The sequence below is a fragment of the Equus asinus genome, chromosome 7 (genome assembly GCF_041296235.1).
Source record: "Equus asinus isolate D_3611 breed Donkey chromosome 7, EquAss-T2T_v2, whole genome shotgun sequence".
Lineage (NCBI taxonomy): Eukaryota > Metazoa > Chordata > Mammalia > Perissodactyla > Equidae > Equus > Equus asinus.
The window spans coordinates 52999205-53022205 of record NC_091796.1 but is presented as its reverse complement, the minus strand read 5'-3'; the positions used below and the strand labels follow the sequence as shown (position 1 = coordinate 53022205).

Here is a 23001-nt window from a genome sequence, read left to right as displayed (position 1 = left end):
GAAAATGCTCACTTCATTAACTTTTCAAGGCTTCCCCTCCTCGAAGTTGTTGTCAGAGGAGCAAATAAGTGGCAAACCCATCAGATTTAACTCTGCCTCTTCTCCAGACACCTGTCCAGAACTTCTGGAAAGGCGCTAACAAGCTGCTAACATATGGAGAGACAGAAGAAAAACAGAAGATCTGGTTGAACCTAAAATGCAATAATGAATCCCCAAATAAACAAGGGATGATGGTCCTAAAATAATACCACATCACACTAGATTACCAGAGAAGATCACCCATTTTGCTCTTTATTGCAATATTGCACTGAATTCGAAAAAGCACAATATTATTATGTAAACAGCCTTGACTTTATGTAGCAAATGCTTACGAATAACTATATATGAATGCCTTTGGAAACAGGCCCACTAGGTAACAATTTGCAAAAACACTGGCCCCTTTGCTCTGCAAATTATTAAACCCTGGTTCATCTGCAGTCTAAATTCAGGTTGTGATCCTTGTATTTGCATGAACAAGTCATACCTAAAATTAGACAATAACTAACCCTATTTATAGTTTCCAAAAATAAAAGCCAACAATATCACCACGTCCAGAGGTAAATCACATATTTCCATCTCTTCAGGAATGAGGTCTCAGACCTGCTACACTTTCATGTTCGGCAGAGGCTGTACCCAAACGTCTAGAGAGCGATAATAGCCCAAAATCTCAGGAAAGTGATAACACCACCTTTGTTTTGATAGGGCTGCACCTTCAAAGCACTTGTCCCTCTGGTCTCCTAGTGTCATCAAAGGCCTGTGAGGCAGACCTACCTACCTCGGCAGGTGACATTGCACGCACCGGGCAGATGCAGCATCTGAGGCACACAGAGTTTAAGTGACTGGTTTCAAGTCACAGGAGTAAGGAGGGGCAGCACCCACAGGGCTGTCTGGTCTCTGGATGCCTCCCACCCACCACTTTACTACCAACTTTGTCCTCTTTTAATGGTTAAGGTTTAACCGTACCTGAAGGAGTGGGTTCTTGGATTCTGCTGCTTTCAATGACCAGCTTTGGCCACTTCTTAGGAAGTGAAAAACCAGTTCTCTTCTACAGAATCAGGTCTAGAGTCCTAGGACCTGTAAAAGTGACAAGGCCACCCTGGTATGGCCAGATTACATATTCAGCCCACTTTAGGGTTCCAGGACTGCAGGGACCCTTCTAGGACACAGAATTTGAGAGGTCACCCCAACCTCATTGCTGGACCCCTCCCCAAAACCGCACTAGCCTGAGAGTTGGAAGACCCAGCATCCAATCCCAGAGCCAGCTAACTTGCTGAGCAAGGACTTCATCTATCTGGGTCTCACCTTCCCCATCTGGAAAACTAAAGGCTGATTTCAATCATCTCCAAGCCTCTTCCATTGCCAACATTCCACTCTCCCCCTATGCTGGATATCCACCACTTTGTCCAAAAGCTGAATCCAGGAATTCTAAACTTCAGAATGTCTCTTTCACCGCCTATCCCAAGGTTTCACATTTTATTTATCTATTTTTCTTAGATTGGCACCTGAGCTAACATCTGTTGCCAATCTTTTTTTTCTTCTTGTTCTTCTTTCTCCCCAGTACATAATTGTATATTCTAGTTGTAGGTCCTTCTGACTCTGCTATGTGGGACGCTGCCTCAGCATGGCCTAGATGAGTGGTGCCATGTCCACGCCCAGGATCCGAACCGGCGAAACCCTGGGCCACGGAAGCAGAGCTCGAGAACTTAACCACTCGGCCACAGGGCCAGCCCCTTTCCCATTTTAACATCCCTCTCTTCTACTTGTATCACTTGGTATCAATCTCTTCACGCCTCTCTGTTATGCTCTCCAACATTTGTCAGTTGTTATCATGTTCCTCTGAGTCATCAGTTTGTGATTTCTACACATAATTTAACCACCATAAATTAAATCCTTTCAGCAACTTATTATTTTCTTGTGTTTTTCACCAAATCCCCACCCACCTAGCTAGTTACATGGTCATAAAATTTTAAATAAGATTTCTCCCAAGGTCACTCTTTCTAAAGAAAACTTTTCTCTTGGTTCTTCATATTTCTGCTGATTTCCAAATACAGATTTGAAATCTACTGATTTCCAAAATACATCCCCATGTCAACATTTATCCTGCCTTATTTTTACCAGTTTGTTTTTCCTTTTTATTTCTGCCTTTCAATTTTCGTTTTGTTTTGTTTTCCTTTATAATTCTTGGCTTCATTTTCACTCCTACTACCACCCTCAGTGAACACACCACAGGAAAGCAGGACAACACAGGGTCCCAATCCAGAAATATGTAATTGTGTAGATAAAGAAGAGCAGTGTGGAGGAAGGGAGAAGTCCTGAGCATAAACCCCTCTGCCAGCGTGTGAATGGAGGAGCTGCAGGCTTGGTGCCACTGCATTCCTATGTTAAAGCCATATTTTTTCCCAGAAAGAAATGCAGAAGTGTGTATCCAGAAGGAAAAATGCTAAAGTGATGCAGGAGCCAGAGCAGCTGAGGGTTGTTAGCTTACATCAAAGTCCAGCCAGGATTTTTTTTTAAACAACAGGAAGTAGATTCATTCTCTTTCATATTCTCTCTCTCCCTCCCTCTCTCTCTCTCTGTCTCTCTCTGTCTCTCTGTCTCTCTCTCTCGCTCTCTCTCACACACATACACACACACATACCACACACTCTCTCTCTCTTTCTTTTCTCCTATCTCCTTCTTCATTTCCTCTGGCCAAGGCACAGAAACAAGCTGGACATAAAAATCTCAGTTCCCCTGAACTGTCTTTGGAACTTTGCAATGTTCACTGTCAGTTCAAAGCCAAATTGTAGAACAGGAAAAGCACAGTCAGAGAGAAGAGCACCGTGTGCAGCAGCCGGGGAGGCAGAGAAGCATGTGTTAGCTCCCCACGGCTGCTGTCATAGATGACCACAAACGTGCTGGCTTAAAGAACACAAATTCCTTCCCTTACAGTTTTAGAGGCCAGAGGACTGAAATCAGCTTCAGTCGGCTGAAATGAAGATGCTGGCAAGGCTATGCTCCCTCTGGAGGGTCTGAACAGAAAACCCATTTCCTTACTTTTTTCAGCTTCTAGAGGCCACCTGTATTCCTTGGCTTGTGGCCCCTTCCTCCACCTTTGGAGCACAGCACTCCAATCTCCGCTTCCATCATCATACTGCCTTTTCCTCTTGGTAGTCGAATCTCCCTCTCTCCCTCTCTTATAAGGACACTTGTGATTGCATTTAGAGCCCATCCCGATAATCCAGGACAATCTCCTCATCTCGAGCTCTCCAACATAATCATATCTGCAACGCACTTTCTGCCATATAAAGTAACATTCCAGATCCACATATGAGGATGGAGATATCTTCGGGGGCCACTATTCAGCCAACCACAGAGCACTTGTGTCTAGCTGGGTTCCTGGAAAAAGTCTTCCTTTCACACATCCACTAACACTAAGTTATGAACAGGGGGCCTGAGGGAAAAGAGGAAAAAGATATTCTCTAAATATCAAAATAGAGAAATCCCATGTATTTTTGCTCCTCTCTTGTCCCACCATGTTTTGCCTATTAAGCCATCTGGTTTGTATTCCTCAAACCCCATAAGCACCCCATCACTTCCCCACGCCTGAGCACGGCTCCTGTCCCGTCGCTCAGCATTGTGAGAAATCATCCACCTGTTATACAGAAATTCAATTTCCAACCAAAATTGGGCCTCTTAGTCACACATGTTCATGTGTGGCAAAGGTCTGGCAATGGTTCTTGTTACCGCATCTCAAGTGGAGCATGGAGAAGGCAAAGAGCTTTGTTAGAACTCACCAAACCTCTTGTAACCGAAGGACTGCACCTCGTCCTCCTCTGCGAAGTCGTCTGTAGGAGAAGGAAAGACACAATGTTAACCCTGGTAGGGCCCAGAAGCACAGGGTCAGTGTGGGACTCAACTGCCCCAATTTCCATCTGTTCCAGCCTCCCCTGCACCCACGACACTCATCACAGTGGCTTTCATTCTGTTCCTGGAACACACCATGCTTTCTGAGAGAGACCACAGGGTCCCTGCACTCGCTGCTCCCTGTGCCTGGAATGCTCTTCCTCCTGTTCTTTATCTGACTCCTAATTCAGGTCTCAGCCAAAGTGTGACGCCTTTGAGATGCCTTTCCAGACCACCAACCAGCCACTCCCTGTCACACCAACTTGTTTTAATATTACTCTCTGATATTGTCCTCATTTATGTTTGTGCGTGTCATCATACATCCTGTGAGCAGAAACTTTTTCTGTCTTGGTTCATGAGTGAATCCCCTGGGCCTAGAATGGTGCCTGTCATAGGGCAGGAGCTTAATAAATTTTGTTCAATGAATGGCTGAATAATTAACTGTCCAAACGGTTATCTTCACATAACCAACTCTGAAGCCCTCCCTTTCAGATGCCCAGGCTCTGGGGCCATCTCTTCCACCAACTGTCACATCTCAGGAGCCCAGCATGACTCCTGCAGTGAAAACCAAATCCTGCTCCGCTCTCCTTCCATTGCATAAGTGGGACTGACAGATGGTTTCCCAGCAAAAGTATCTCAAAGACGGCCTTGCTGTGGGAATTCCTAATTGTAGGGCACTGTGGAAACAAGACGGATGTTATGTCGGCAAAGCTGTCTACCAAAACGCCTAGATCCCCCTCCTAATGTGGACATGAGGCAATTCCTTATCAAAATGATAAAGAACTTCTCATTTTACAGTTCTGCCAGGTATGAGTCTGGCAATTTATCATGCAATTAAAGGACACTTTTGATGACATGTAAAGGTATCAAGTCCGGGTCTTTCCAAGGAGCCCAGACCAATTATTCTTGAGTTGGTCACCATTACTGCACCAATACCCAGCTTTTGCCCCACATGCAGGTCAGTTCAAAAGCATTTATTTGGCACTTACTATGGACCAGAGACTGCCAGGCAGTGCTGCTTTAGCAATGAGTGAGACACGGTCCCACCCCTCAAGAAGCTGATGGGCTTTCAAGGAAGAGAGGCATGTAGGAGGAAAATGAAGCCTCTGTGATTGTCTTTTTCAGCCCTCAAGTAGAATATCTGGCTATATGTGGAACCTCAAATATTATGGAAAAACTCAAGATGCATGATATCAATAATACCATGTGGTGAAACTTAGAACACTAGCTTGCAATGGAGTGCTATGAAAACATAGGTGAGAGAGCAATTATTTCTAATAGAGAATGGAGAGGCATGATATCTTTCTATTTTACCATTGTTTCCTTATTCAGAGAACAGGGAAGAAATCTTTTTTGGAACCTAGAAAGCCAGGTCTTATCATTAAAGTAGTCTTCCACTTTAAAAGATTTCTACATTTAAAAGATGTCAAAGATGAAAGCTTTAGTTCTTTCTACAAGGAAGAGCATGCTGACAACCAAGAGAACAGCCCCTTTCTCACTAACTCAGTGATTGGTTAGTTCAGCAAATACATATTAAGCCCCTCCTCTGTGCCGGCTTTCCTTAGCAATTCTATCATATTAATGGCTGAGAGGCCTGGTCTAGTCTCAGTTAAAGAGAAACCTTTGTCTGCTGCTTCTGCTTAGAAAGCCATACATTCATTTCTTCATTCATTCAATAAATACACGCTTATAGCCTAGTGAAGTGGAAGAGACATGAACACAGGTAACGATGCCACCCAGGCATCAGCTTCCCCTGCCAGCTCCAGTCCCTCTGCTGCCACGCACATCTGTGAAAGAATCTACTCACACACGGACGTCGTGGGCCAAGGAGGCAGCACTGACGACTTCACAGTGGAAACAAAAGGGCAATTTATGCTGCGGCCCCAATAGCAAACAGTTTAAAATTTCCCATTAGACATTTCGGTTCTCCCTCAAAGCTTCTTTTCAGCAAGCCTACATTAGTTTGTTTGTTTGTTTGTTTTCTTTTTCCTCTCTGATCTTTTTCCCATGCAGCATTTAGTTTGACTAACTCCTCTCTCCTTCCTGACATTTCCCTGGGAACTTCAAACGTCTCACAGTTTTGTTATTAAAGCAATTCAGCCCCACCTCCCAATGAACATACTCAGACCTGTTAGTGGTTCAAGAAAACAAGGCCTTATAGGTGACCCCTAATAGGACTCAAGAGGCTCTCCTGCTTCTTGTCTTAACCCGCATCCCAAAAGGATCAGGAATTCTTATAGCAGCTACTAAAAGAATACAAACTTCTGGGGCCGGCCTGGTGGTGCAGCGGTTAAGTGTGCATGTTCCGCTTCAGCAGCCCGGGATTCGCTGGTTCGGATCCTGGGTGCGGACATGACACCGCTTGGCAAGCCATGCTGTAGCAGGCGTCCCACATATAAAGTAGAGGAAGATGGGCAAGGACGTTAGCTCAGGACCAGTCTTCCTCAGCAAAAAGAGGAGGATTGGCAGCAGATGTTAGTTCAGGGCTAATCTTCCTCAAAAAAAAAAAAAAAGAATACAAACTTCTATCTCACCCAACTCTATGATAAGTGAGAAGATCATACAAGACATGAGGGGCACAAGTAAAGCAGCAGGGATCATGCCTGCCTGAGGTGATCAGGGAAGGTCTGACAGAGGAGCATCTGAAATCACCTTTCTTCATTCTTCTGTGGAGGGAAAAAGAGAATCTGGGAAACACTGCATGCTGCACCCCTTTCTTGGAAACTCTGAGAAGTGCTAAAAGAGAGGAAAGAAAACTGGTTTCACTTTGCTTTACTCAATGCTTTCAAGAGTTGACTTTAGAATTCCTTTTTCATATCCTTAAAAGCTGGACAGAGTTGGGCAGGTAACACTCAGTATATAATTAGCATAGGTGTCCCCCGGAGCCAGCTGCCAAATTTCCCCAGCTGTGCAGTTAACAGGAAGCCGATTCACAAACAGGCTGGTGATGGAGTTAGGCATTTAGGGAATTGAGAAAGAGGAAGAGGCAACAGCTGATGGGGCTTGTGGCTGTGTGGACAACCCACACGGGGCTACAAGAGCGAAAGAAGAAAGGATGAGAGGTTAGGTGTTCCTAACACCCCATCGTTTTAGAGGGTGAAGACTGTGACAAGCCCCAGTGGCTGACAGACGGGTTTGAGGAAGACAAAGAGCCTGACAGTACGCACCATGTGATATTCTGTTCTCAAAGTCTTTCCTCACACTGTGTAGACCCCAGCTATGGGTCCCAGATTGTCTCTGTGGCATCAGGGGCCTGCAAAAGTGCTACATTCAAATAAGGATATTCTCCCTAGAAAAGATCCAGTCACCTTAGTAACTTACGACTCTTCACAATCTGTCTCTGAGACAATCTAAGCCACATAACTCTACACTCCCACAGGAGCAGGATTTGGTTAAGATTAAGGCCCCTAAGTTCTGCAGTGGCCATAACCTGACCCCTGCTTCTGTAGGGAAGAAGTCACCTTAACATACTAACTAACAAAACGTGTTTAATTTGAGATTCATTTCTACAAGAATGTACTTTCTTGGCTTCCCCAGTTGTACTTTAGCATTTTCATTTTAATAGCTCTGGGCTACATTGTCTTTTGCTTGCCTATTTCAAAATGTGATCTTTATTTATTTATTTTTATTTATTTATTTATTTATTTACTTTCCTTGGCAACTGGCACAGAGCCACGTGGGCCAGAAGTTTCGTGATAGAGAACACTGAACAGAACTCTGTTGCTGATGTATTCTTTGAGCCCAGCTATTTTAGAGTACCACGAGTTCAATGAATTTTAGTTTCGTTGGCTTAGAAAGCTGAAGTCATACATATTAAAATGTTCCAATCAATCTGTGGACCAAGTTGTGGGATATCCCTGTGGCTGGAATTTACCTCTCCTTGCCAGCATTCTTTTTCTATCAGTGTGACAGCACTTGCCTCGATCTGCCTTAGATTCCAGCTTTGGTTTTGACTCCACCAGGTGGAAACCCATCTGAAAACAGGAAACCTGTCACACTGTTCCCTCAGCCACTAGTACATTATAGGCACTCAGTAGCAGTTGCTGAAAATCAAGCAGATTAGAGTAATAGATGTGTGTATCTCTCCCACTAGCTGATGAATTCCTGAAAAGAAGAGATTAAATCTTTCTCTTTTTGAATATCCACCATGCTTAGGGAAGATAAGAGAACCAATATTTAGTCAGTAACTACTGAATGCTACGTGCTTCCCATTCATTATGCTTCTCTATTTTACAGAGGAGAAAACCGAGGTTCAGAGAAGTTACGTAATTTAACCCAAGGTATCACAACTTGTGAGCAGCCAGACCAAGACTAAGACTGAGGTCTGTGGGACCCTCGAGTTCCACACCATGATGGTCACTGACTCCACAGACCCAAGAAACTGAGCCCTGTGTCAGCAGCAGGGAAAGCGAAGAAGCAATGGTTTACATCACAGAATCCCGAAAAGGCTCAGGAATTTGGGACACAGGTCACTCTGGAAGAGGAATAAAGATGAAGCTAAAACAGGAGGACTGGTTGAATGTATGTTTAAGAAGCATCTGACTATACTCAAAAAGGTAGTAAGTGTTGGCAAGGATATGGAGAAATTAGAACCCTCATATGCTGATGGTAATGCAACATGGTGCAGCCGCTTTGGAAACCAGCTCCTCAAAAGTTGAAACATAGAATTACCGTATAATCCAACAATTCCACTCCTGGGTAAACAGCCAAAAGAAGTGAAAACATATCTCCATATAAAAACTTGTACATGAACGCTTGTAGCAGCATTATTCATAATAGTAAAAAACAGTGGAAACAACCCAAATGTCCATCAACTGATGAATGGATAAATGAATTATGGTATATCCATACAATGGAACATTATTCAGCAATAAAAAGAAATGAAGTACTGAGACATGCTACAATATGGATGAACCTTGAAAACACTGCTAAGTGAAAGAAGTAATCACAAAATACCACATGTTGTATGATTCTATTTATATGAAATGTCCACATGAGGCAAATGTGTAGAGTCAGCAGATTAATGGTTGCTTAGGGCTCGGGTTTTAGGGAAAAATATGGAGTGACTGCTAATGGGCTTGGGGTTTCTTTTTAGGGTGACAAAAATGTTCTAAAATTGATTGTAATAATGGTTGCAAAGCCTGTGAATATACAGAAACAAAAAACCACTGAATTGCATACTTTAAATGGATGATTTGTGTAGTGGTACCTCCCAAGTACCCCCAGAGCTGAGTGACTGCCCCTCCCTGAACACAGCAGAAGATCTAAGATTTACTATTCAGAGAAGTTAAAACAAAAGATGTCTTGTCCACCAGGCACCAGGAACAGCAGAGATGAGGGGCCTGTAATGGAATCAGGGGAAAAGGTGAAAGTTTACATGCTGAATGTTCAGACACTCAGTTCTCTTCTCCCACCCAGTCAGCCAGACTGTACCCTCCAGGCTAAGGACTGGAAGGTTCTTCCTGGGAAATCTGACCAGTTCAGAGAAAAATAAACTAATGATTCTAATCCCAGGAGGTCCCCAAAGGAACAGCCCAGCCAGGTCAGCCTAGACTGACAGTCACAGTTCACAAAACCCACCAAAACAAAGAGGTTCTAATTAACTTTTAGACTGCTCTGCTCTTACATATGAGAAGATAGCCAAGGATCACCAGACACCAGGCATAGCCTCTAATATGGAAAGACAGAGATGAAAATAAAGAAACCAGATAAAGAATTGGGAGGAAATATACAATATGCAGGATGATAAAAATTTCAAAAAGAAAAGCCACTTCCTACTGTTAATATCCTTGTAAAGACAGAAGATAAAATATCCATAAAATAAGAACAGGATGCTATTAAAAAAGGAAAGATGAGAGAAAAATAAAGAACTCTTGGACATTAAAAATATGACCACAGAAACAAAAACTTAATAGATGAGTTGGAAGATAGAATTGAAATATTCCAGAAGTAGGAAAAAAAGGTAAATAAGTAGGAAAGAGTAAAGATAAGAAGAAAATTAGAGAATCAATTCAGTGGGTCCAATATTCAAATACCAAGTGTCTCAGGAAAAAGAACAGAAGGAGACAACCGCGGGAGGAATAACTGAACAACCTTTTCCAGTACTGAAGGACAAGAGTGTTCAGAATGAAAGGGCCCATCACTTCCTAGCACAAGCAGAGGAAAGAGATCCACTTAAGGGACATCTTCATAAAATTTCAGAACACTGAGGACAAAAAGAAAACCCTAAAAGCTTCCAGACAGGAAAAAAAGATTACTTACAAGAATAAAAAAAAATGGCTTCACACTTCTGACCAGCAAAACTGGGGCTAAAAGAAAATAGATCAGCACCTTCAAAACTCTAAGGCTAAATTATTTCCAACATAGAAATCTCTCAATTAAATGAGTAAGTAACATAAAACCCCTTTCAGACCTGCAGATTTTCCAAAAACGTACCTCTCATGCACACTTTTCTCAGGAATTTATTGGAGAATATATTCCACTAAAATAAGGAACAAACCCCAAAAGACATGTGTGTGTGTGTCTGTGTGCACGTGTGCACACGCATGTGTATACCCTAACCTAACCCCAACCCTGAATAAGTCAGAAGGCTCCAGGAAAGATTTCTTCAAGAAGATGAAAACGAGAGAATAACTACTATGTTTGAACACATTGTGTGGAGATTTAGGAAAGTAGAAGATACTTTGGGGATGAATGAAGATGTATACATACATAGGAAGCTAAACAAAATAACAAGAGGGTTATTAACTCCAGGTGAAACGAAATTATGCAATAAACAAATATGAGTCAGCTGTGAAGACCATTTTATCCTCACAACAATATAAACACCAACTCATATTGATCGAATCAAGATTGTATTATAACTATATTGGGATGATGGAGGGGAACAGAGGTGTCTGTGAGGCTTGTTCGGTGGAGGCGAAGGGTGAAAGAACTAAACCCTCATCTGCTATAAAGGGAAATCAATACTTAATGCCTATAAATGATAATAATAATGATAAGCAAGAGCACCATAAGCATGTCACTTAGAGATATGGGGTTGTGTTAGATCGTCTACATAAAGGGCTACCAACAATTCTTTCCACCTCTCCATATGCCAGTCCATTTCCACTCCTCTGGAATCTGGGAGGCCCCGTGACTTGCTCTGGCCGATGGAAAGTGGCAGAAGTAGCAGGGGGTGACCTCAGGGCCTCAGAGGCCTTTCAGCTTCAGTTTTTACCCTCTTGGCAGCCAGCTGCCATGTGAAAAGTCCAACAATCCTAATGGACTGTGGGCCACTTAGAAAGAGAGGATCCCCGGAGGATGAGAAACTCTGAAGGGAAGGAGAGAGATTCCAGCCGGCCCTCAGCCCTTCCAGCCACCCTGCTGACACTCCAGCCACGGGAGTGAGGCTGTCCAGCCCAGCAGCACCTCAGGAAGCAGAGACCAGCATCCCCACCTAGCCTGGCCCAAATGGCAGAATTGTGAGCAAATAAACAGCTGTAGTTTTAAGCAACAGGGTTTGGGGATGGTTTTTCAGGCGTCAGTGGATAACTGAAACAGAAGTAAATGCCAACGGAAAATGCTAGAAACATCTCAAGAGGTTGCCTCTGGGGACTGGAAAATGATGAAATGAAGGTGGGCTGGGCAGGAAATTGCTGTTTTTCATAATAAATCTGTGACATTATTTGACTCTTTAAACAATGTGCATCTCTAACCTTGATAAAAACAAGAAATAAAGTAAAGAAAAGGAAACAAGGGAATGTGAATAGAAGATGAAAGTCAAGTACAAAAAGAAAAGTGCTCAGCAGAGGTCCAACAGAAGCGAATGACCAGAAAGGCACCTGCTCCAAGAGCCTGCGTGCAGAGTTCAACCTGAAGCAACAGAATAAAAAGTTTGGACCTGCGGCCTCAAATACCTGGCACAAAATAGGTTCTGAAAAATGCCAAATAAAACAGAAGTAGTTCAGACTTTTTGAGGAGCCAGGCTGAAGGACCGTGGACAGAGGCTAGGCTGCATTCAGACTTCTTTTCCAAGCTGGCCTTGGTGCTGCCATCCACATGTGTGTATCTATCAGCTGCTCTCTCCTGTTTCTACCTCAATGCAGCCCTGGCTCTTGTATAGTCATCACTATTAGAACCAGAGTTCAATCCCATCAGCTGTTAAAATATCTAACTGCTTCCAAACCAGCTGGTGAACACCCTCTGCACTGAGCATTCCTGCAAGTTGTCCCTGTTTGTCCCCACCAGCACTACTTATTTGTGCCAGGCCTGAGTGGTGACAAGGGGAGAAGGTGCCCCTGCACCCCTGGGGCCAAATGCCCAGTGCCATCTGGATCCATGAATCTACGGCCACCCTCCACTGGCCAGTGTTTCACAAGTTGCTTTCATGTGGTCATCTGTGGGAACTGTGGCCTCCATAGTGTGTCACTCTGGTTGCTAAATACTTTGCATATCCACTTAAAATGTTGCTGTGTTATTCTGGAAGACTTTTTCCCTAAGGCCAGAGGTTGATGGAATGGCAAAGCCTGGACTCTGGAATTAAAAGTTTGAAGTTTTAAACCTAGAAGTTTAAAGGTTTGTGGTGGGCTCTATCTTGTACAGGCAATGTAAGCTCACGGATGCCTCTCAGTCTCCCAGAAGATGGGACCAATAATTCCTATTGCACACAGTGTTGGGAGGAAAAGGTGAACTGATACAGGGAAAACACCAACACACACCAGGTGCTTAATTAATACTGCATGAGGGCTTTTTAAAATTTTATTTATTTATTTTTGAGGAAGATTAGCCCTGAGCTAACATCCATGCCCATCTTCCTCTACTTTATATGTGGGAGGCCACCACAGCATGGCTTGACAAGCACTGTGTAGGTCTGCATCCAGGATCCAAACCGGCGAACCCCAGGACGCTGAAGCAGAGCACACGAACTTAACTGCTGCACCACTGGGCCAGCCCCATGAGGGCTTTTTTTGACGTAACGGGCACAGGAGGCAATAGCAACTACTATCCTCTAAGCCCCCAAATAAATATCACAGGCCTTGAAAGTTCATGAAATACAGAATGGCTTGAGGTTTGGGGAGGGGTTCCTTTAATTATCTAGTTTCAAAAGACACAAAGCTCCAGTCTGAAGTGAGCATCTGGGGGAGGGTGATGGGAGGGAAGTTTGATTAGCAGAAGAGTAATACCTAGGGTGTGCTCAATTGGAACTGTAGCTAATTGGCACTAGAGTGTCTACTTGATATTGAAGAAGATTTATCTCAATGTATTTGGGGTATAAAAACTGCAAGACAGACATTCTTTAACCTCAATTTAACCCTAAGAGTGGTATTGGTAATATTTGCCCTGGTTTTATAGCTTTACAAATATAAAACCTCATGTGGCCCCTTGTATAGTTTCTTTTTGCCCCATTGGCAGTTCTGGGCCACAATTGTTAAGTACTCTGCCAGTAAATGAGCTCAGAGCAATGTAATAAAATATCAAGGTTCAGGATATTTTTGATGGGGTAATTATATCTGCCTTCCATTTAACCGCTCCAAGTCTCCCCCCTCCACTCCAAATGGATAAAGGAATTGTAGCAATTTAATACTTGTAGATTATCCCAAATATTACAGGAGATTTATTTCAATTACTCCATTGCTTCCTGAATTTTGTGTTTTGCAACAATAGGATCACTTTTTGATTCAGTGGAATAGTTTTTTTTTTAAGTCAAAATTATCAAGACACAAAATGATTCCAATTTCTAGCACAACTTGTAATTCTGATGTTTGTAAAAACAGTAGATACTTGCCTTTAGGAAAAAGAGAGAGATGGTATCTTTTTCCTGCCTTTATAGTCGAACAAAATTGAGGGAATTTTTTCATTACTTTTATGCCTAGATTGGTAATATTTGGTAGTAGGGTCTAAACCAGATTACCCCAGCAGCCAACTTCAACAACTTAAAAAGTAAGAAACGAATATGACACTCAAAACCTTGACCCCACAGCTATCATTCCTGGGTAACTACAGGGCAGGTGATGTGCCTCCCTCTCTTTTATGAGGGACCTTCTCATCCAATCACGTTGGTCAGGTCAATAATGAGAGTCAGGATGAGGACTTGAAACACTGCCTCAACTTTTATAAGGGCCTCAAACACATGGGTCATTTGGCAAGAAAAACTAATGCCATCCATTTCTCTGGAGGCACACAAAAAATAAGTAGTCTTTGTTAAAAAAAAACTAACAAACTAAAATAACTGATACACCTGTTTTGTTTTGAAGTCACTTAACTTTATTTTAGGTTACCCAAACAGTTACGCCAAAGTAATATATTATAATTAATTACAAATGATGAACCAAAATTGAGCTTAGGAGACAACGTTTGAGAAAACTTTGAATTTGATTTTCTCTCACCTCCCACACTGAAGTGTCACACTTGAATCTTTCAGGGCGGCCCGAGGTACCATTTGGCTCTAATTACTTTTACCCTATTAGAGTAATGTAATCTGAAATAGGAAGCATAATTCAAGATAATGGATTAGCTTGAATATCCCCTCCAAATGAAAACATCCCTGTCTTCAGCCAAGTTGCCCTCTCCTCCATTGTCCTCCAGCAGCACCTGTCTCAACCTCCAATAGCGCACTTTTCACCTTTGACGCTGGCCTCCAGTTGTTTATACCTAAGTCTTATCCTGCCTACCAGAGGGCAAGTTCCTTGAGAACAGAGGCTACACAGGTACTGAACATTTGAGTATATTTAAATAATATACTAAATAAAGAATAAATGAAAGCTAGTTAGGACTTGATGGCCAATTGTAAATAATAAACAAAATAGAAATATGACAGCTTAATGGAAAATTAATAGTACCAATGAAACAGATATGATGTCATATGGTAAAAAAAAATACTATAGGTACGCCTGTCCTAATATTTATTTAAAGACTAATTTATTTTATGTTTTGATTCCTTGATGTCAAATCCCTACTGGATAAAATTGGACACTGGATTTGAGATACAAATCATTAAAAATATTATGGGATCATCAGTAGGCACCTCAACAATAGTGCTCCTGGAAAATTAGTGCTCCTAGGTAAATTAAATGTATTTACATATATTCAACAACTTTATACCACTATCGTAACAAATGGGAAAACTGTACTATTTCACTATAATTACAAACTTCGCTATAAATATGGTCTCTGCATTTTCAGTAGGGCTGATTTTTTACTACATTACAAAGACGACATAACACGAGTGATGACAGTGGAGATCGACCAATACTAACATTGTTCCCCACAGAGAGCACAGCTCCCTGCTATTCCTGAGGTCAGTTTTAACACGTTTGAAATTCAAAAATTACTTGGATTTCAAAACTGAACTTTTGCCTTCATTGTATAAACTATATCACTTGATTAACAACACAAATGGCTCATAATTGGCAATTATATTACTGCCTGGAGGAAGCAGCAGGTTATAATTACTGTATAGTATTACAATCACTAAAATGTCTTGAGTTCTTATTAAGTGCTAGACACCATTCTAAACAACTGATCCATACTAACTAACGTATTAATCCTCAGAACAACTCTATCAGGTTGGTGCCACGATTATCCCCCATGTGATAGATAAGGAAACTGGGGGCCCTGAGAGTTAAGTAATTTGCATGTGGTCACCAGGTCCCCTGGTTTCAGAGCACACACTCCTCGCCAGCACACTAAAATTATCAGGTCCAACTCCTGGGATCACTACACATAATTACATTTTATGAAACAGTTATATTTTAAAGTATACATTATCAACTATAAAGTTGGACTCTTTTACCTCCGAATAATAAATTGTTATATAAACATCAGCTAGTTTCCTAACATCTCCATCGCACAAGGAAATGACTGAGGCCCAGAGAAGTGCAGATACTTCCACAGAACCAATGACAAGTTCGTTTTTCACAAAGAACGTCCAATGTCCACCCTCTCAGGCTAGTGAATATGACTTTATGTAATACTGAGTTATAATCCCAAGACATTCAGGAAACATAAAGGAGTCATATTTAACTTATCCAAGTCCATAAATCTACTCAATTTTAAGTCTTCTCCCATGCTGAAACATACATTTCTCTTATATTTTTTAAGAGTACTGATTGAATATTCATGATAAATTCAGGGGTCAGGAGAGCTCCTAGGACCTCTTTGGAATCTTAATGTGGGGTTACTAACTTCTGCATTCATTGGCTTCCACTCCTATACAATTACAAAGGTCCCTGAAGCAGTCAGCAGGACATTTTCCAGGTACTATATTGGTTTGGACTCTTGAAATATCATTCACTTAAATAGAAATCAAATCACTGCATGACTGAAAAGTTACCTCCTTCAAGCTTTAGATGGTGTGTGTGGTTAGAAACCGTTGTCAGCAGTAAAGAAAGAAAGACATTCCATGAAGAATGTCTATACCTCCCTATCCCTTGTTTAAGATGTTTATTTATTATTTTTAATTTTTATTTTTATTTTTTACTGGTGGTTACGGTCTGTTCCTGAAAATGGCACTTCTGACAAAGTTCTGTCATCTTATGGCAAACCTGTCAGCAAGACTGGTGCAGGGGCTGTTATCAGAGTCGATGGCTTCAGTGGGCCATGCGCATTCATTCAATGAGCTATAAGCAAAACCTCCCAGAAGATAAACTCGGCACAGGGCAGCAGCCCTGGAATCTGCTTTATCTCTGTAAGAGCTCCAGTCTAGAGAGTCTCCTCCAGTGGCTGGCTGAAGAGCACATCAGTTTCTTTAGACCTTTGATGCCAGGTTATTAGAGGTTTGAGACCAGACAGTACGACCTTCTCTATCTGGCTCACTCAGTATCTAGTGGAATGTGGCACACATTAGGTACTTAACAAAGATGTGTTGACTGAATGAAATATTAGGGTGTGGCTAAAAGGAACCTAAGCTAGAGGTATAACATGTGCGTTCTGGAGTCAGTCTGCCTGAGTTAAAATACCAATTTCCCCAGCTGAGTGCCCTTAGATGAGTAACTCGACTTGTCTGAGCCTAAGTTTACCTATCTGTAAAAGGAAGCAAACGAGTAAAAAATCTGTAAAAGGAGCACCTGGCATGGCAGGTGCTCAATAAATGTTAGCAATCATTAAGGAGAAAAGTAATAAGTGGGGGTATTAAGAGGCCTATGAGTCACACCTAAGAAGTTGTTTGTAAGTACAAACCACCTTACAGATCAACCTGGTCCCTAGCATTGATCTTCCAACACATGATCCTGTTCCCTGCCTCACAGCCATAGACAGGAACTCCAGATGCTGAGAGAGAGAGCCTGTGCCTTTGGAGTGGCAAAAGAGCAGAAGATGGAGAGGGCAGGACCAGCCAGCTGATCTCACGGTGCAGGCCACTCTCTTCACAGATGATCAGCTCCAAGCCCTAGAACGCTGTCCCCCTGACCCCAACTGCCTGACTTCTTTTCACTTGCATTCACCAGCTGAAGCTCCAAAGCACCATGGACACACACTGTCAGCAGGAAGGCTGAGCTCTGGGCGTCCTCTCCTGGGGCCCCACCCCTGCTTCCCACTGAGGGGAGATGTGTGTGTCAGACTTGCCCCCCAAGAGATTACCCACAGGCAAAACATACTTTTCTATCACAAAATTTAAATGTCTATTTTCCCATTTGAAAATGAATACTTTTGGGGCCATTTAAATTACTTTGGCAGCAGTTGCATCAACTGTTTTGAAATTATATACATAAACATTTTTTGCTGAGGAAGATGGCCCTGAGCTATCCTGAGAGGAGGATCTGTTGCCAACCCTCCTCTTTTTTTGCTTGAGGAAGATCGTCCCTGAGCTAACACCTGTGCCAATCTTCCTCTATTTTTTTGTATGTGGGACACCTCCACAGCACGGCTGGTGAGCAGAGTAAGTCTGCATCCGGGATCCAAACGTACGAACCTGAGCCACCAAAGTGGAGTGGGTGGAACTTTAACCATTTGGCCACCAGGCTGGGCCCTGAAATAATATTTTAATGAGAATAACATTAATTCTGAAAAGCAGACACTTACTTATCATATAGCTTGAAAGCTATCATCTAGCAGCCTTTTCCACTCACATCATGATCAGTGGATGAGCCACATGGTGAAGGGGAGCAGGGAACAATCTTGGGAAACTGCATACGAGACCACAGAGAAGATCTATACTTAGCAATAATTAAACCTCAGATTAAGAATGTCAAGAATCCCCCAGCTAATCAAAAGTTAAAAGTGTAATTAGATTGTAAATATGCCTTCCAGAGGAAGGGCAGCCCCAATTCCAAATGAGTGAAGGGGAAAAGGTCTCATTTTGTTTCCACTTTCCTTCAGAAAACATGATTCTTTCGATGTTAAATGCAGTCAGCCCTTACATGCTTGTCTGCTTACTCCAGGTAAGGACAAGAAATCTTAGAGAGACACTGGGCAGCAAGGAGACCACAAGTCCAGGAAAACTACAGGCAGTAGAAGTATACTGCTTACTAGTGCATTTTAAAAGTATTATTGCCAAATAGTATTTCAGAAATGTTTATATTCAAAAGCACAAAAATAAGCAGCTGAACACTGTGTTTTGATGGCACCAACCTCCTCCCTGTGTTAAATTACAACTGTGGTTTGGACCTCTGTGGTCCCGCATCCTGGTGGTGGTTTTCAGCCGTCTTTTAGACAACCAGTGCTGCTGCATTGAAACTCATCAATATTGCCAACTTTCAGACCAGAAATGTTATTTCGTAATGACACACCTAACTCTAGAGGAGTCAGATTCCTTCATAAAGAATGTGAATATTTATCCCAAACCATGAGATTTATGGTGCAATACAGCTAATTGAAAATGAAATTGGAAATAAATTAAAACCAACTTGATGTTTTAATCATCTTGGAAGACTTCAAGTATTGCAGCAATGGAGTAAGTAATTTTCTTCTGGAAAATATATAATGATGTCATTATTTTGGTACTTGTGACTCAAGGGATGGAGGAAATAGTGCCGAGACAGATATTTGCTGAATGCAACAGATAGGTGGTGCTGTGGCCCACCACAGATACAGAATTACACTCCCAAAGCCAGGGTTATTACAGAGGCCACCACCAGGGTCTAGCCACGAAAACTAGGAAGTCAAATAGGTATCTTAAAAAGGCATCTGACTCGCACAGGAGCTAAATTTTTGCATTGGCAAATAAACCTCTGTAACTTCTAAGGTGTCCACTAATCTATTTGGCTACAGAATGTTTTACCTTAACTACTTTAAGCATTTGCAAGGCTTGTCATTGACATGTATCATTTAGGAAAATCAAATTCTAATGAAACATTGGCTTTCTGAAGTATAATGAGTTAATAACTATGCGACATAATCACGAACCCAAGAAAAACTCTGGGTTGTTTACCTATGGCAAACTGTCAAAAATAATTCTACTCGGTAAAGGCAGCTTTCCTTTTGGGCTAGGAATGCCCTCTGTGCTCAGCTTCAGAAGTTTTGTGTCCAATTTCTTGGCTCCACCCCTTTCTGGCCGCTGCACCAATTGTGGGTTACCTGGCTACTTCGTGTCTGAGATTCACTTTTCTTCTAGTCTACACTAGAGGTGATCGTATCTGGTGTCCTAGGTCTTTCCAAGCAACACAGGGAAACAGGCAAAGCTTGTCTTTAGATGCTTCCCATCCTCCTAGTTACCAGTTCCTATTTCTTCTAGACTCAGTTTCCATGTCTACAGTGAGGGGGTTAAAATACCTACCTCATAGCGTTATTGACAGGCTTCATTTATAGAGTGCTTGTAGAGGGCATGGCACAGTGGCTGGTGCTTAGTAGGTACTAAAAAATTATTACTGTCCCCTCCCTTCCCCACTTCACCAACTAGAGAGATGAACGCAAATTAAAAAGCAACAGTTGGTAAGCAAACTTCTCACAGACTATTTCACTTTAAAAGACGCCTTCAAAGTGACTAGTCTAACCAGAGATTCACCAGTCCCTCTCCCCCACTGGGGCAGAAGGTGAGTGAAGCCTTTGAGGAGGTGCCCAGACCACAGGGGGTAAGCAACGAGCCTTCTCCAGGAAGTCTGCAAGCTGGTCCAGAACACAGCATAAATCTCACAAAAACATTTTTAAGACTTTCAGGTGTGTTTTCCATTGCAGGCTTGAATTAACACTGAAAAGTACCCAAACTGCAGTAATGGTCATTTACCCAGTGAAAAGCATAACAAGATTTTCAGGATTTAGGAACCCACATGGGAGCTGACGGAGTGAGTAGCAGGCGTATCTTTCTAAGAATTCACAAACTGCTGGCCTCAGTGACCAGCAATGAGATTAACTTCTGGCTAAAATGATGGTAACTGAGCCTCAGAGTAACTTTTAGCCCTGTGCACTCTCCTTTCTGGAGAGGGTCCTTTAATCAGCGCTAACGAAGGAAAGTGCGTGTTTCCTAAAACACAAGTGAGAAAACAGAAACAGTCGGAGAGAGAAGGAACACACACCACTAGCCAGAGAGCTGTATCTTGTCTTTTGTTTTCCTTTCCCTGGGGCGGGCACGTTTCACCTGGCGTTCAGTCCTCTCCCTTTCTAGGGTCTCCTCACGTAGAGACATAACGCCTTGGAAAGAGAGCAAATTGGTGGCACATGAATGCTCCAGACAGTTTAGCGAGAAGTGCCTTTCAGAGAAACCTAGAGCCAAAGGTTTCTCTCCAAGCGTGTGGGCTCCCGGGGCGCCTCCCTCGGACAGCAACGCTGGCAAGCCACAGCGACCACACTGCGTGGCTGGGCAGGCTGGAAACTCGGTCCCCGGGATCGACGGCTTTTCGCACTCAGCTCCCTCACTCAACCCCAACCCGCGCGGGCACCGAAACGTGTTATCCTAGCACAAAACCAGGAACTCGAGTCTTGGATAAACACCACGCTTGCCCATCCCCAAAGGATCCCCTTGGATGCTTCGGCCGTAATTACTTATCTCACATGTAAATCAGGATTCTCCTGACAGATCTCTGTGTTTCTGCTAAACAGAAGGCTAAAGCCCGTCTCCTCGTGATTCCGTTTAAAGGTATGATAACGTCTGACACATCCCTATACCAGCCTGCAGAGGACACCGCCCAGGGGACGATTAACGGGACGACGTGTGTCACCCCTGAACACACGTGGGCACACCAACTCCACAGGCGGGCACGCGGAAGGGACGCGGAACAGAGAGCAGTTGTTTTCCAGTCAGTGGGCCTGATGCAGAAAGATGCCAAACTCACTCTCCGAGCCAGCTGAACTCCGCGGGCACCTAATCATTGCCAGATGTGGGGAGGGCGCACCGAGAACATCCCCGAGTCCGGGAGCAAACACCCGGCCGGCAGCACAGAGACTTCTCGGATGGAGAAACGGCAACTGCGGGCAGGAGAGAAGACCCCAGAGGGAGCGGGGAGCGCTGCCGAGCGGAAAACGGCCTGTGGGGGGGCGGGGGGGGATGATGATGCCTTCACTCTCCTCCGCATATCTTGTCAATTAGAAGGTTGAGAACCGGAATTTCTAAACAACGACTCAGGGCTTCCAACTACTTTGCAGAAACTCGATGGGGAACATACTTGCGCGCTTCAAAGCCCCAACCTCTAGGTCTCCTGCCGTGCCCAACTCCGGAGCAGGGGGCGCCCCAAGGGCGCACGCACGACCCCGGCGCCGGGTCTCCGCGGGCCCTCAGCCCCCAGAAAGTTCGCGCAGGGACGCACCTCCGCGCCCTCCTGCGCGCCCCGAAGCGCGCCCCGCCGGCCCCGAGCCCCGCGCAGCCGCCACCGCCCTACCTTTCATGGTGACCGAGGAGACGCACCGCCAGCCGGGAGCTCCGCGCCGCCGAGGAAGTTCGCGCTGCGCAGCCGGTCACTGCGCGCCCATGGCAGCCGCGCCGCCCGTCGGCCTCCGCGCTCTAGCCCTCCGTCGCCGCCGCCGCCGTCCGCTCGCTTCCCGCTCACCGCTCTGTGCAGCGGGCCGCCTCGCGCGCCGCTCACCCCGGGCGGGAGGTGCCGCGCCGCCAGCGCCCCTCCCCCTGGGCCGCCGGGCCGCCGCGCCCACGCCCCTCGCGCCCCCCGCGCCCGCCCCGCCCCTGCCCGGGCCGCTTTGCGCCGGCCAGTCCTCGCCCGCGCTCCCCGGGGCTCTCTGCTGCCCGCTGGACCCGCAGCGGAACGCGGTCGGAGGAAAGCGTCCCCCGAGTGGTCAAGTGTCACCCTCAGTGTGCGCGGAAGGTGCTGCTGCCGATCTCTTCTCTAGACCCCAAACTACCTAAAGTGGCCGGTGAGAGAGTGGGGAAGCAGTGTCGCGGGGGCGGCGCGATGAGATTGTGCCTTCCCCAGACGGCTCTGGGGCATTGAGCGTTAGAGCGTTCAACGGGGGCGAGAACGTCCCTGGGGTTCAGTTTCCAAGCGCGCTTGTTGACGCCCGAAGGAAATGGGGTCGAAGGGAGCGTGCTCACCGTCGCCCGGAGAGAGCTTCGCTGAATCCGGTCACCACTAGACGGTCCCCCGCGGAGTACGATTTCAGCTCTTATACCTTCCAGGAGAGACGCACACACATAGACAGACAACCCACCATACCCCCTTGGTTGGACAAGCCACCCTTCTACCCACCGCCCCTGAAAAGATCAGGTCGTCCTTGTTTTACTACAAAAGGAGGCTGGGCAACTGGGTGGCTTCATAATGTTTCATTGTGGCCAGCATGTTGCCCCACTGTGTTTGTCTTTCCCTTTAGAACCTCGCACCCCCCCCCCGCCCCAAGCAGACCCATTGCTTTAAAACATTAAGTGGTGAGTGGAGCTGTGGGAGCGAGGTGCAAAGGAACTTTCCTCAACGAGGGTGAAATGAAAGATGATCACGCGCTTAGTAGCACACGAAGAGCAGTACAATGCGGGCTGGGCAGCGGGTGTAGCTTCCGATTGCCGCTCCCGAGGACTTGCTAAGACGGGGTAACCAGCCCATTGATTCGATCTAGACAGGGAGCTCTTTGCTCTAGTAAAAGACAGTGCCCGGAAATGAATATATTCTAAAATATTTCACAGACTCTCCGTTCCAAAAAGCTGTCTTTTTTGAACATTAGGGGAAAACTTGTACACGACTAGCAAAGAAAAAGACAAAAACTGGCACTTTTTTTTTTCCACTCTAG

General features: G+C 44.4%; 1 protein-coding gene across 5 annotated transcripts in view; it reads right to left on the bottom strand.

Moving 5' to 3' along the window:
* COLEC12 (collectin subfamily member 12) overlaps positions 1-21893 on the bottom strand; it is a 179304-nt gene extending 157411 nt beyond the window's left edge. For all 5 annotated transcript variants that reach the window (XM_070513367.1, XM_070513368.1, XM_044773562.2 and 2 more), the window contains exons 1-2: positions 21651-21893; positions 3816-3866 (exon numbers count right to left, since the gene is read on the bottom strand). In XM_070513367.1, coding sequence (XP_070369468.1) covers positions 3816-3866; positions 21651-21657 — 58 coding nt within the window. In that variant the 5' untranslated portion in view covers positions 21658-21893. The remainder of the gene's footprint in view (positions 1-3815; positions 3867-21650) is intronic.
* Between the last annotated feature and the right edge of the window lie 1108 nt (positions 21894-23001).